General features: G+C 31.1%; 1 protein-coding gene and 1 long non-coding RNA gene across 5 annotated transcripts in view; both read right to left on the bottom strand.

Annotated features, from left to right (window-relative positions):
* Positions 1-9,220: 9,220 nt before the first annotated feature.
* LOC142234565 (uncharacterized) lies at positions 9,221-9,610 on the bottom strand. Its single transcript, XR_012721647.1, has 2 exons — positions 9,479-9,610; positions 9,221-9,416 (listed from the first exon to the last, which is right to left on the bottom strand). It is a non-coding gene; the product is annotated as an uncharacterized LOC142234565 (long non-coding RNA).
* Positions 9,611-12,133: 2,523 nt separating this feature from the next.
* bbg (PDZ domain-containing protein big bang) overlaps positions 12,134-13,512 on the bottom strand; it is a 627,951-nt gene continuing 626,572 nt past the window's right edge. For all 4 annotated transcript variants that reach the window (XM_075305498.1, XM_075305499.1, XM_075305501.1 and 1 more), the window contains one exon: positions 12,134-13,410. In XM_075305498.1, coding sequence (XP_075161613.1) covers positions 13,262-13,410 — 149 coding nt within the window. In that variant the 3' untranslated portion in view covers positions 12,134-13,261. The remainder of the gene's footprint in view (positions 13,411-13,512) is intronic.

The following is a 13,512-nucleotide window of genomic DNA, read 5'->3' on the forward strand; positions in this document are numbered from 1 at the left end:
AGGTCGTTATAATCGTTGTATCGCACTTGAAGGGAACTACGGTTGAATAATAAAAACGAATTTTGACAAAAAATGTGTTTTTCTTTGTTAGACCGGGGACTTATCAGCCAACCTGTTATTTAATTATCATATAAAGTAAAACAAATAATTTTGTGAAGCATATATATTTTCTCCGACGGTGAGAACTCCTAACGCAGTTTATTATATTTGACTGATTCTTGCGTGCGACGCTTTGCATTTTTTAGCAACAAGTGAAAGGGAATCTTGGAGAATTTGTGGTATAAGTTTTCCCGTCTGTGAGGGGAAAAGTATACCCAGAAAAAAGTGTCTTCGAAACTAAACAAAAAATGTTCATCAATTTAGTTTAGCCATTTTATTTCCATTCAGTTAAATTTTTGTGTGAAATAATAAAATTTACTTGTTTCAGTAAAAAAACTCCTAAACTAAAAGCAGTTAGGAATAGTTCATTAACTAGAATAAGGCATGGAATTTTACTAATACTGTTTTCTTCGCTGGGTATAAGAATTTACTACTGAACAAGAAAAGTTTGTTCACTGATAACAACAAAGCATTCGTAAAAATAAAAACCGAACTAAAACTAAGTTTCCTCAAATTTTTAAAATTTCTTATAAAATGATAATTCTGACTTCCTTTATTATAGAAAGCTTACCATACATACGAATAACACTTGGCATAGAAAAATATTTTAGTTCATTCGTACTAAGAAGTATTCAATCCTTTCAAAACATAAGGAAACACACTTGTTAGAATATAGGAAATTTTCCTACATTTCTTTTATCTACCTGTAATCGATACCTGTCATTGATGTAATCGATACGATTGCTTGTGGGTTGTTTTTTTTAGTTGGAATCGCGTTGTTATGGTATACGGAGAGATTGTTAAAAAATAATATAGTAAAATAATATAATAAAAAACAAATAAAATATATAAAATATTTGTTATTATAAATTAGTGAGAAAAATTTTCGTTTTTTGAAAATTGGTTTATGAAAAAAGAAAACACCAGCAGAATAACAACCCCTTCATTCGCCTTTATTTTGGAATCTTCAATTATCCGGTTATATTCAGTAACGCTAACCTTTTGTGAAAAAATTGGTTTAGGATTTTTTTGTTTATATTTGTAGGATTTGAAATTGTAAAAGGTGGACAAAATTGCTAGGCAGCAAAGTGAAAGGTACTAGAAGAAGAAGAAAAAAATGTGTTTTAATATTTCAAGGCCAGTCGATGCTGTTGATTCTAAATAAATATATTAATAAAACATGTCTTTTATTGAAGAAAAAATTGCTTATATAAATACATAAAATTGTTGTTAACAACGAAGGTAAGCAGTTCTAATTTTGAAGTAAAAGGTTTACCACAAATATGTAAGATTGTCCAAATGAATGAAAAAAGTTCAATAAAATCATTCCATATATGAATTCAATTCAGTTAAATTTTTTCATTCTGTGCTATAGTGGTACATAAATATAGGAAAATGTTAACTAATATATGGAATGCATTCTACCTAATTTTTAAGAAAATCATATCGTTCAAACAAATAAAAATGTCTTTGGCGCTATACGAAGTTCAACTTTCTTCACAATGAGTTCATTTTAATTTAAAGAAGGGGTCACTTTTTTCTGGGTGTAGCTTACAGAACAGCTCCTACGGGAAAAATTCCCCACAAGCTTTCATGTGAAACCCAGAACATACCCGAATATCGTTCCACGTAGCATTCTTTTGAGACCTGAGAATGGGATGTCACTAGGCAATGATGTATTTTTCTGTCCCAAAAATCCCCAATTTAAATTAAAATTTCTTGTTATGTTTACACGCTAAATCGGCATCACTGGTCTTCAATAAATGGATTCTCAATAGAGAAATATATGAACTCCTAAATGTATGCTCTGTTATACAAATATTTTTTATAAAAATTTCACTCAGTTGTATTAAAAGGTATTGATTATCGGTTGTACCAAAACGGTATTAAATCTAGAGTAGTTGTGGTTTCACTCCTAAAAATATTTTACAGTATTTTGCGTAGTATCTGTGTGACAGTTCAATCAATATAAATGGTGACCCAATAAACATAAAGATGAGCGTTTTTCAAATGCAACAACTTTTCAGTTTGAGGGTTAATATAATTTTCAACATAAATTCAACTTGAAACAGCTCATCTTCAATACATCTTCAAATTGTTTGCAAATTACTTCCAATTTGCCAAACGAAATCTTTGAAAAGGTGTTGTAGATAATATGAGAAATCTTTGACAAAACACTACCCTAAAATGCACGAAAAAGCCATGTGGTTTTCAATACTTATTTATGCAACGAAGCTCGTGGTCAATTGGAAGAAATAAAAAAATTTGAAAATTTTAGACAAATAACTGAATTCTCCAAATATGTATATTATAATAGGTAAGTGAAAATAAACAAGTATATAAGGCCGAAAGTTCGGCCCGGCCGAAGCTTATGTACCCTCCACCATGGATTGCGTAGATACTTCTACTGAAGCCGATGGCAAGGTATCTTAAAACTTCCTAACACCGTAATATATACCACATAGTCCATACGTGGTATATATTAAACTGGCCGAACTTGCGGCCGTATGTACTTGGCCGCAAGTTCGGCCAGGCCGAATCTTATGTACCCACCACCATGGATTGCGTAGAAACTTCTACGAAAGACTGTGATTTAGTCCATACATGGTATATATTAGACAAAAAAGTTATGTATAGTTAAGTCTACAAATAATTACGATTCGATATGGACTTTTTGTACGTAGAGAGCCAGAATTGAAATATGGGGGTGGCTTATATGGGGGCTGTATACAATTATGAACTTGATATGGACCAATTTTTGTGTGATTGGGGATCGATTTATCTGAGGGCCATATATAACTATAGACCGATATGGACCTAGTTAGGCATGGTTGTTAACGACCATATACTAGCACAATGTACCAAATTTCAACTCACTCGGATGAAATTTGCTCCTCCAAGAGGTTCCAAAACCAAATCTCGGGATCGGTTTATATGGGGCTATGTACGATTATGGACTGATATGGACCACTTTTGGCATGGTTGTTAAATACATACTACCACCACGTACCAAATTTCAAGCAGATCGGATGAATTTTGCTTCTCCAAAAGGCACCGGTGGTCAAATCTGGGGATCGGTTTATATGGGAGCTATATATAATTATGGACTGATAGGAACCAATTCCTGCATGGTTGTTGGATACCATATACTAACATCACGTACCAAATTTCAACCGAATGGCAAGAATTTTGCTCTTCCAAGGGGCTCTGGAGGTCAAATCTGGGGATCGGTTTATATGGGGCCTATATATAATTATGGACCGATATCGACCAATTTTTGCATGGGAGTTTGAGGCCATATATTAACACCACATACCAAATTTCAACTGAATCAGATGAATTTTGGTCTTCCAAGAGGTTCCGGAGGTCAAATCTGGTGATCGGTTTATATGGGGGCTATATATAATTATGAACCGATGTGGACCAATTTTTGCATGGTTGTTATAGACCATATACTAACATCACGTACAAAATTTCAGCCGGATCGGATGAAATTTGCTTCTCTTAGCGGCCTCGCAAGCCAAATCGGGGGATCGGTTTATATGGGGGCTATATATAATTAAGGACCGATGTCGACCAATTTTTGCATGGTTGTTAGAGACCATATACTAACACCATGTACCAAATTTCAACCGGATCGGATGAAATTTGCTTCTCTTAGAGGCCTCGCAAGCCAAATCGGGGGATCGGTTTATATGGGGGCTATATAAAGGGTGATTCTTTTGAGGTTAGGATTTTCATGCATTAGTATTTGACAGATCACGTGGGATTTCAGACATGGTGTCAAAGAGAAAGATGCTCAGTATGCTTTGACATTTCATCATGAATAGACTTACTAACGAGCAACGCTTGCAAATCATTGAATTTTATTACCAAAATCAGTGGCAGAAAATCCGCTTTTTTATCGACAAATTTTGTTCAGCGATGAGGCTCATTTCTGGTTGAATGGCTACGTAAATAAGCAAAATTGCCGCATTTGGAGTGAAGAGCAACCAGAAGCCGTTCAAGAACTGCCCATGCATCCCGAAAAATGCACTGTTTGGTGTGGTTTGTACGCTGGTGGAATCATTGGACCGTATTTTTTCAAAGATGCTGTTGGACGCAACGTTACGGTGAATGGCGATCGCTATCGTTCGATGCTAACAAACTTTTTGTTGCCAAAAATGGAAGAACTGAACTTGGTTGACATGTGGTTTCAACAAAATGGCGCTACATGCCACACAGCTCGCGATTCTATGGCCATTTTGAGGGAAAACTTCGGAGAACAATTCATCTCAAGAAATGGACCGGTAAGTTGGCCACCAAGATCATGCGATTTGACGCCTTTAGACTATTTTTTGTGGGGCTACGTCAAGTCTAAAGTCTACAGAAATAAGCCAGCAACTATTCCAGCTTTGGAAGACAACATTTCCGAAGAAATTCGGGCTATTCCGGCCGAAATGCTCGAAAAAGTTGCCCAAAATTGGACTTTCCGAATGGACCACCTAAGACACAGCCGCGGTCAACATTTAAATGAAATTATCTTCAAAAAGTAAATGTCATGGACCAATCTAACGTTTCAAATAAAGAACCGATGAGATTTTGCAAATTTTATGCGTTTTTTTTTTTAAAGTTATCAAGCTCTTAACAAATCACCCTTTATAATTATGGACCGATGTGGACCAATTTTTGCATGGTTGTTAGAAACCATATACTAACACCATGTACCAAATTTCAGCCGGATCGGATGAAATGTGCTTCTCTTAGAGGCCTCGCAAGCCAAATTTTGGGGTCCGTTTATATGGGGGCTATATATAATTAAGGTCCGATGTCGACCAATTTTTGCATGGTTGTTAGAGACCATATACTAACACCATGTACCAAATTTCAACCGGATCGGATGAAATTTGCTTCTCTTAGAGGCCTCGCAAGCCAAATCGGGGGATCGGTTTATATGGGGGCTATATATAATTATGGACGGATGTGGACCAATTTTTGCATGGTTGTTAGAAACCATATACTAACACCATGTACCAAATTTCAGCCGGATCGGATGAAATTTGCTTCTCTTAGAGGCCTCGCAAGCCAAATTTTGGGGTCCGTTTATATGGGGGCTATACGTAAAAGTGGACCGATATGGCCCATTTGCAATACCATCCGACCTACATCAATAACAACTACTTGTGCCAAGTTTCAAGTCGATATATATATATATATATATATATATATATATATAGATATATATATATATATATATATATATATATATATATATATATATATATATATATATATATATATATATATATATATATATATATATATATATATATATATATATATATATATATATATATATATATATATATATATATATATATATATATATATATATATATATATATATATATATATATATATAGAACGACATGGACCAATTTTGGCATAGTTATTAGCGGCCTTATACTAACACCACGTTGCAAATTTCAACCGGATCGGATGAATTTTGCTCCTCCAAGAGGCTCCGGAGATCAAATCTGGGGAAGGTTTATATGGGGGCTATATATAATTATGGACCGATATGGACCAATTCTTGCGTGTTTGGTAGAGACCACATTCTAACACCATGTTCCAAATTTCAACCGGATCGGATGAATTTTGCTCCTCCAAGTGGCTCCGGAGATCAAATCTGGGGAACGGTTTATATGGGGGCTATATATAATTATGGACCGATATGGACCAATTCTTGCGTGCTTCTTAGAGACCACATTCTAACACCATGTTCCAAATTTCAACTGGATCGGATGAATTTTGCTCCTCCAAGAAGCTCCGGAGGACAAATCTGGGGATCGATTTATATGGGGGCTATATATAATTATGGACCGATATGGACCAATTCTTGCATGGTTGTTAGAGACCATATACTAACACCACGTATCAAATTTCAACCGGATCGGATGAAATTTGCTCCACTAAGAGGCTCCGGAGGTCAAATCTGGGGATCGGCTTATATGGGGGCTATATATAATTATGGGCCGATATGGACCAATTTCTTCATGGTTGTTAGATACCATATACTAACACCACGTACCAAATTTCAACCGGATGAATTTTGCTCCACTAAGAGGCTCCGGAGGTCAAATCTGGGAATCGGCTTATATGGGGGCTATATATAATTATGGACCGATATGGACCAATTTCTGCATGGTTGTTAGAGACCATATACTAACACCATGAGCCAAATTTCAGCCGGAACGGATGAAATTTGGTTCTCTTAGAGGCTCCGCAAGCCAAATTTGGGGTCCGTTTATATGGGGGCTATACGTAAAAGTGGACCGATATGGACCATTTTCTGCATGGTTGTTAGAGACCATATACTAACCCTATGTACCAAATTTCAGCCGGATCGGATGAAATTTTCTTCTCTTAGAGCAATCGCAAGCCAAATTTGGGGGTCCGTTTATATGGGGGCTATACGTAAAAGTGGACCGATATGGCCCATTTGCAATACCATCCGACCTACATCAACAACAACTACGTGTGCCAAGTTTCAAGTCGATAGCTTGTTTCGTTCCGAAGTTAGCGTGATTTCGACAGACGGACGGACATGCTCAGATCGACGATGAAAAATGAGTGGATTATCGACAAGAAAAAGTTCCTAGAAACATTTCAAAGGGCAACCACTTAAAATTGTTAGAAACAACAAATTGGTAAAATCAAAAACGTCTGTATGAAAATTTGCATCACATCTTCAGTTTAATGTATATCCTATTATCCGTTTAAAATGCTGGAAATCTATTCTAACACGCGGTCCAGTACGTTCCTAATTTCAAATTGCCCGCATACTAATACATTTTAATGCTGTTTTATGACACCAACAGGAAGGAAATCGAATTATCAATGCAAAAGTGTTTACAAATAATGTTTAAGATATTTAAAGTTTTGTTGTTTTGTTCTTATTTGTTGATATGTTTAATAAGATTATTATTTTTCAATTGGTATTGTAGTGTATTATGTAGTGTAGTGTATTATACATTTTATTTTAATGAAAATGAATAAATTAAACAAAATTCATAGAATTTTGAAGTGGGGATATCATTCATACAAATTTCGGTTGAAAATCATTTGCAACGGATGTTAATTTTTAATTTAATTTTAATTTTTAATTGTATCTTCAATAAAAGACATGTTTTATTAGTATATTGAATATATTTATTAAGAATCAACAGCATCGAATCTCCTTGAAATATTAGTTTATTATTCCGCTGTTTCCAATTTCCATGTGATATTATCAACTGTAAAACGCACTTTTTCTTCTTCTTGTACTTTTCACTTTTAATAACAAAATTCATAGAATTTTGAAGTGGGGATATCATTCATACAAATTTCGGTTGAAAATCATTTGCAACGGATGTTAATTTTTAATTTGACTCGCAAAATTGTTTGAGAAATTATTGAGTAGCGATGCATTTCAATTTGAGGATAACACTTGAGAAATTATTGCTAATATGTTGAATTTTACTGTTGAGGGTAAGTCTGTTTTTTGTTGAGAACGCGATTTTCTCAACAATTTCTCAACTTGAATATTGCACTAATCCTTTGAAAAAATGTTTGAAAAATTTGAAATTTAGCATTTTTTAAACGTTTGTGTTTATTGGGGATGTTCATATTCTCTCAACCCTAGGGTTGAAAGAAAATGCCATGCACCCTTAGAAGCTTCTAAGAGTGCATGGCATTGAATACATGCACGCAAAAAAATAATTCTTTCCTCCCAAACGAAATTTTAGACAAAGTTCGTTTCTCATTTGCTTTTTGCTTTAAGGAAGTTTATTTGGAAGAAAAGTATATACTTTTTGTGATAAACGTTTATTCTTTTCCAGGATGTAAAAACAATTTCATAAAGACTAACTAAAAACAATTTTTTCTGGCTAATTGCATTTTCCCTCACATCTTTCTCACTTCCACGATGTATTTTAGTTCTTAGCACCTTTTTCTGTAATACAAACAAAGTAGAATAAATTATTCGATTTTATAGAATAAATTATTCGATTAAGTAGAATAGAATAAGTAGAATAAATTATTCGATTATATAAATTTTTGTTAAATTTTACCTTTCGCCTGGACGGAGATTCGAACCGCGGACCATGCAATTTGTAAGCCAACACACTATCCACTGAGCTATGTAGCTGTTATTGTCTTCAATAGACAAACGAAATTTTAGACAAACAAAGATCGTTTCTCATATGCATTTCGCTGCAAGGAAGTTTATTTGAAAGAAAAGTGTATACTTTTTGTGATAAACGTTTATTCTTTTCCAGGAAAATTTCATAAAGACTAAGTACAAAAAAAAAAAAAACAATCTATTCTGGCTAAATGCGTTTTCTCTCACATCTTTCTCACTTGCACGTGATTTTTTAGTTCTTAGCACCTTTTTTTGTAATACAAACAATTTAGAAGAATTTATTCAATTTTATAATTTTTTATATTTTACTTTTCGAACCGAGGACCATACAGTTTGTAATCCAACACACTATCCACTGGGCAACGTAGCTGTTATAGTCATCAATAGAAAATTATCATTATAAGTTATATTTATATAGCATAGCTTGTGGCGCTCACCAGCCGATTAAACAAATTTTATTTAACGGAAACACACATTAATTTGGGCACTGTGGAGCAGTGGTTGGTACGTCCGCCTTGTATACCAAGGGTCCTGGGTTCGATCTCTGCTTCGACCGAAGACCAAAAAATTTATTTTTATTTTTTTTACATACACCTAGAAAAAAGTGACCCCTTCTTTAAGTTAAAATGAACTCATTGTGAAGAAAGTTGAACTTCGTATAGCGCCAAAGACATTTTTATTTGTTTGAACGATATGATTTTCGTAGAAATTAGGTATAATGCGTTCCATATATTAGTTAACATTTTCCTATATTTATGTACCACTATACTACAGAATGAAAAAATTTAACTGATTTGAATTCATATATGGAATGATTTTATTGAAATTTTTTCATTCATTTGGACAAATCTTACACATTTGTGGTAAAACTTTTACTTCATAATTAGAACTGCTTACCTTCGTTTTTAAATACAATTTTATTTATTTATATGAGCAATTTTATCTTCAATAAAAGACATGTTTTATTAGTATATTGAATATATTTATTAAGAATCAACAGCATCGAATCTCCTTGAAATATTAGTTTATTATTCCGCTGTTTCCAATTTCCATGTGATATTATCAACTGTAAAACGCACTTTTTCTTCTTCTTGTACTTTTCACTTTTAATAAGTTGCTGCCTAACGATTTTGTTCTCCTTTTACAATTTCAATACCTACAAATATAAAAAATCATAAACCATTTTTGTTACAAAAGGTTAGCGTCACTGAATATTACCTGATAATTGAAGATTCCAAAATGAAGACAAATGAAAGGGTTGTTATTCTGCTGGTGTTTTCTTTCTTTATATACCATCACGAACATTGATAGATTTATTTTCAAAAAACGAAAATTTTTCTCACTAATTTAAAATAATAAATATTTTATTTGTTATTTATTATATTATTTTACAATATTATTTTTTAACAATCTTTCCGTATACCACAACAACGCGATTCCAACTAAAAAAACAACCCACGCGCAAACATATCGATTACACCCACGCGCAAACACATCGATTACGATGACAGGTATCGATTACAGGTAGACAATAGAAATATAGGAACATTTCCTATATTCTAACAAGTGTGTTTCCTTAAGTTTTGATTGGATTGCATACTTCTTAGTACGAATGAACTAAAATATTTTTCTATGCCAAGTGTTGTTCGTATGTATGAAAAACTTTATATTATAAAGGAAGTCGCAATTATCATTTTATAAGAAATTTTACTAATTTTGAGGAAACTTGGTTTTAGTTCGGGTTTTGTTTATTTTTACGAATGCTTTGTTATCGGTGAATAAAATTTTCTTGTTCAGTAGTAAATTCTTATACCCAGCGAAGAAAATAGTATGAGTAAAATTCCATGCCTTTTTCTAGTTAATGAACTATTCCTAACTGCTTACAGTATAGGATTTTTTTACGGAAACGAGTAAATTTTATTATTTCTCACAAAAATTTACCTTAATGGAAATAAAATGGATAAACTATATTGATGAAAAATTTTTCCTTTAGTTTCGAAGGCACTTTTTTCTGGGTGTATATGTTATTCCAAATATGTTCGGAAGATTCCGAAAAGGTCTTCATCATTACGCACACAAAAAAAAATTAATTGGTTCAATCACGAAATTAATTGATCCAATTAATTTTTTAATTGAAATGTCTTCAATCACAGAAATGATAGTATCAATTAAAAAATTAATTGAAGGCCAATTAAAAAATTAATCGATCCAATTAAAAAATTAATTGATACTATTAATTTTTGTGATTGATTTTTGTTTCAATTAAAAAATTTGTTGAATCAATTAAATTTTTAATTGAATATTTTTTAATACTCAATTAAAATTTTAATTGGAAAAATTTTCGTGAAATTTTTTTCTGTGCGTAATACTATATTAAATTTTTACTATGAAACTGTAAAGTGTGTCTTATTAAAGACATAAAGTCAGAAAAGAACATTGCTTGATATAAACGAAATGGGCTGTGGTGTTGGTTCAAAAATAATTTTTTTATTGAAAAAATAAAAATTTTGTAACAAACGAATTTTTTTTGGTGATAAGTTTAAAATTTTCGAAGAAATTCAAAAAACTCTAACAAAAGAAAAACGTTTTCGGTACCCGTTTTTTTTTTCTTTGAGTGTATGTACACAGAAAAAAATATCACTAAAATATTTCCAATTAAAAAGTTAATTGAAGTTGAAAATTTTTTCAATTAATAAATTAATTGATACAATTAACATTTTAATCATGATAGAAACATTAAGTTAATTAAGTCAATGATTGAAATTTTTAAAATGTTTAATTAAAAAATTAATTGATACAATTAACTTTTTAATCAAATTCGGAAGACTAATTCAGTTAAAAAAAGTGCTGTTTTTTTTTACTTTTTTAATTAAAAATGTATTTCAAACAATCATTTGTTAATCCAAATAAAAACTCTAAGCCAATCTAACTAAGTAATTAAAAATAGTTACCTTTTTAAAAATAGTTACCTTAATAAATTAATTGCGTTTTGCAATCAACATCAATTAAATTTTTAATTGAATCAATTAAAATATTAATTGAATTTTGCTGAAAAAATCATCTAATTTTTTAATCAAGAATTTTTTCTATGCCCAATTAAAACTGTGATTGATACTATCATTTTCGTGATTGAAGACATTTCAATTAAAAAATTAATTGGATCAATTAATTTGGTGATTGAATCAGAGAAAAAATTTTTTGTGTGTAATGATCGTTTTTTGTCTGCACTGTTCTTTTACATATTTCAAAGTTATTTTTTATAAGTATTGAGAACTTTTATGAAACGAAACACTCCGTATTATGGATTCATTTCAAAAACTTTGCTATTTCGTTTCCAGTATCGAGGATTTCAATATTTGGCCTAATGTTACAAAATCTAGTTGATTTGGTCTTCAAACCATGTAAGCAATATATATATGCTGGATCCGGGTATAAAGCGTTATTCAGATATTACATGTTTAACATTGGCTTCGGCCAAAAACCCCGCTTCATCCGAGCTCTACACAACAATAGAAAAAAGTTTTGGCCAACCTACCGACCCAATCAGATTCACTTGAAATTCAGCAGACGGCGTAAATATCTAACTATCAGCAACCACGAAACGTGTTCCAAATCCCAATTTCATTTGATCTGTTTGAAATTTTGTACGAGGTACAGTGTTGCCCAATATGAAGCGAGATTCCTTAACAAATGTTTCACAACTTTTTAAGTAAATAATTAAACAATTTTAACATTTATTGATATTTTAATTTATACCGAATTCCAACGAAGGCTTTGTGCCAAGTTTTAGGACCTAAAGCACCAATTCAGTTATTTCATTCGATCCACTTATCAGTTATTACCCCCCAATATTATAAAAGTAACGCACAATAGTTTCATTTTTTATATATTTTATATATGGTCATATATAATAAAATTTATTTATTTCATATAATTTGTGATAGTTTGTAATTAAGTAGGGAGTTGATTATAAATATATAAATTTTTATAAACGAATGCTTTAAAACATTTTCCTTGTTTTCTTATTATTTGTTTTTGGGGGTAGAACATATGTTAAATAAAAATACGATATGGTTAATTATTTAATTTGATTAATAATAAGATGATATATAATAAAATAAATGTAAGTATACAAGTAGTTTTGTAATATTAATAGTAATCGATTTGTTTTCTTTTTATAGTGTACAAAGTAGATATATAAAGTTCATGAAACATTTTTAAAATATAAGTAATTGAAAAAATATACACACATATTTTGTTTTTATTATTTAATGTAAATGATTTAAATATTTTTTTTCTTGGTTTTAATAATAAATGCAAAATTAGAGCACTTTTGGGTAGCGAGAAGAAAAACAAACGTTAAAAACTTTAAATAAATAAAAACACAATTCTCATAAATTTAACACAGAAAAAATTTAAAGACATACTAACAAATTATATAAAAGTTAAAACATATAATAAGTAAAATAAATTCGAACTTAAGTACACATTTTTTTTGTTTTATAAAAATTTTGAAAATTCTTATGAATTATTATGAAACTAAAACCAAAAAGCTTTCAATATTTTTTTACATAAATAATTGCACTTTTATTTTATTAACTAATAAAAATTAAAATTTAAATGCTTTCAAGTTTTCCCCAATATTATGTGTGTTTGTTTGTTTTTTTTTAGTAAAAAGCTATTATTTCATTTTTATTGCAAATGAAACTTTGTTTCATTTGCAAGAGAGAGAGAGAGAGAGAGAGGGAGACAGAGAAATAGTTTCAATTAAAAGAGAAAATGGCAAGAATTCTAATTTTTCTCTTCCGTTTGTTTACCAGAACTTACTAATTAACATAATTGTTTATACAATATTTAGATTTTAAGGATAATAATAGTTTCATATATTTATTTTTTCTTAATTTACTTTCTAAGTAAATGTGTATTTATATAAAAACAAAAAAAAAATATATATCTTTATGATATAAATGGTTGAGCATAAAAACTAAAACTTTTTAACATTTATGCAAAAACAATTTTAACTGGGCCTAACGGTAATTGTTTCATATAATTCCAAGCATCAACCCGGGTCATTTTGGCTGTGGAGCAACCATTGATGCTTAAGATTTCATCACCATTGCGAACCTGATTGGTCTTCTTGGCGGCTCCGCCTAGAAAAAATAAATGAAAAAAAATGAAAGAAGGAAAAGAAATTATTTTAAATCAATTAAAAAGTTGAAATAAAATGATATCAAATTAATTCTTATTACAAG

Source organism: Haematobia irritans, chromosome 4, assembly GCF_050003625.1.
Source record: "Haematobia irritans isolate KBUSLIRL chromosome 4, ASM5000362v1, whole genome shotgun sequence".
Classification (NCBI taxonomy): Eukaryota; Metazoa; Arthropoda; class Insecta; order Diptera; family Muscidae; genus Haematobia; species Haematobia irritans.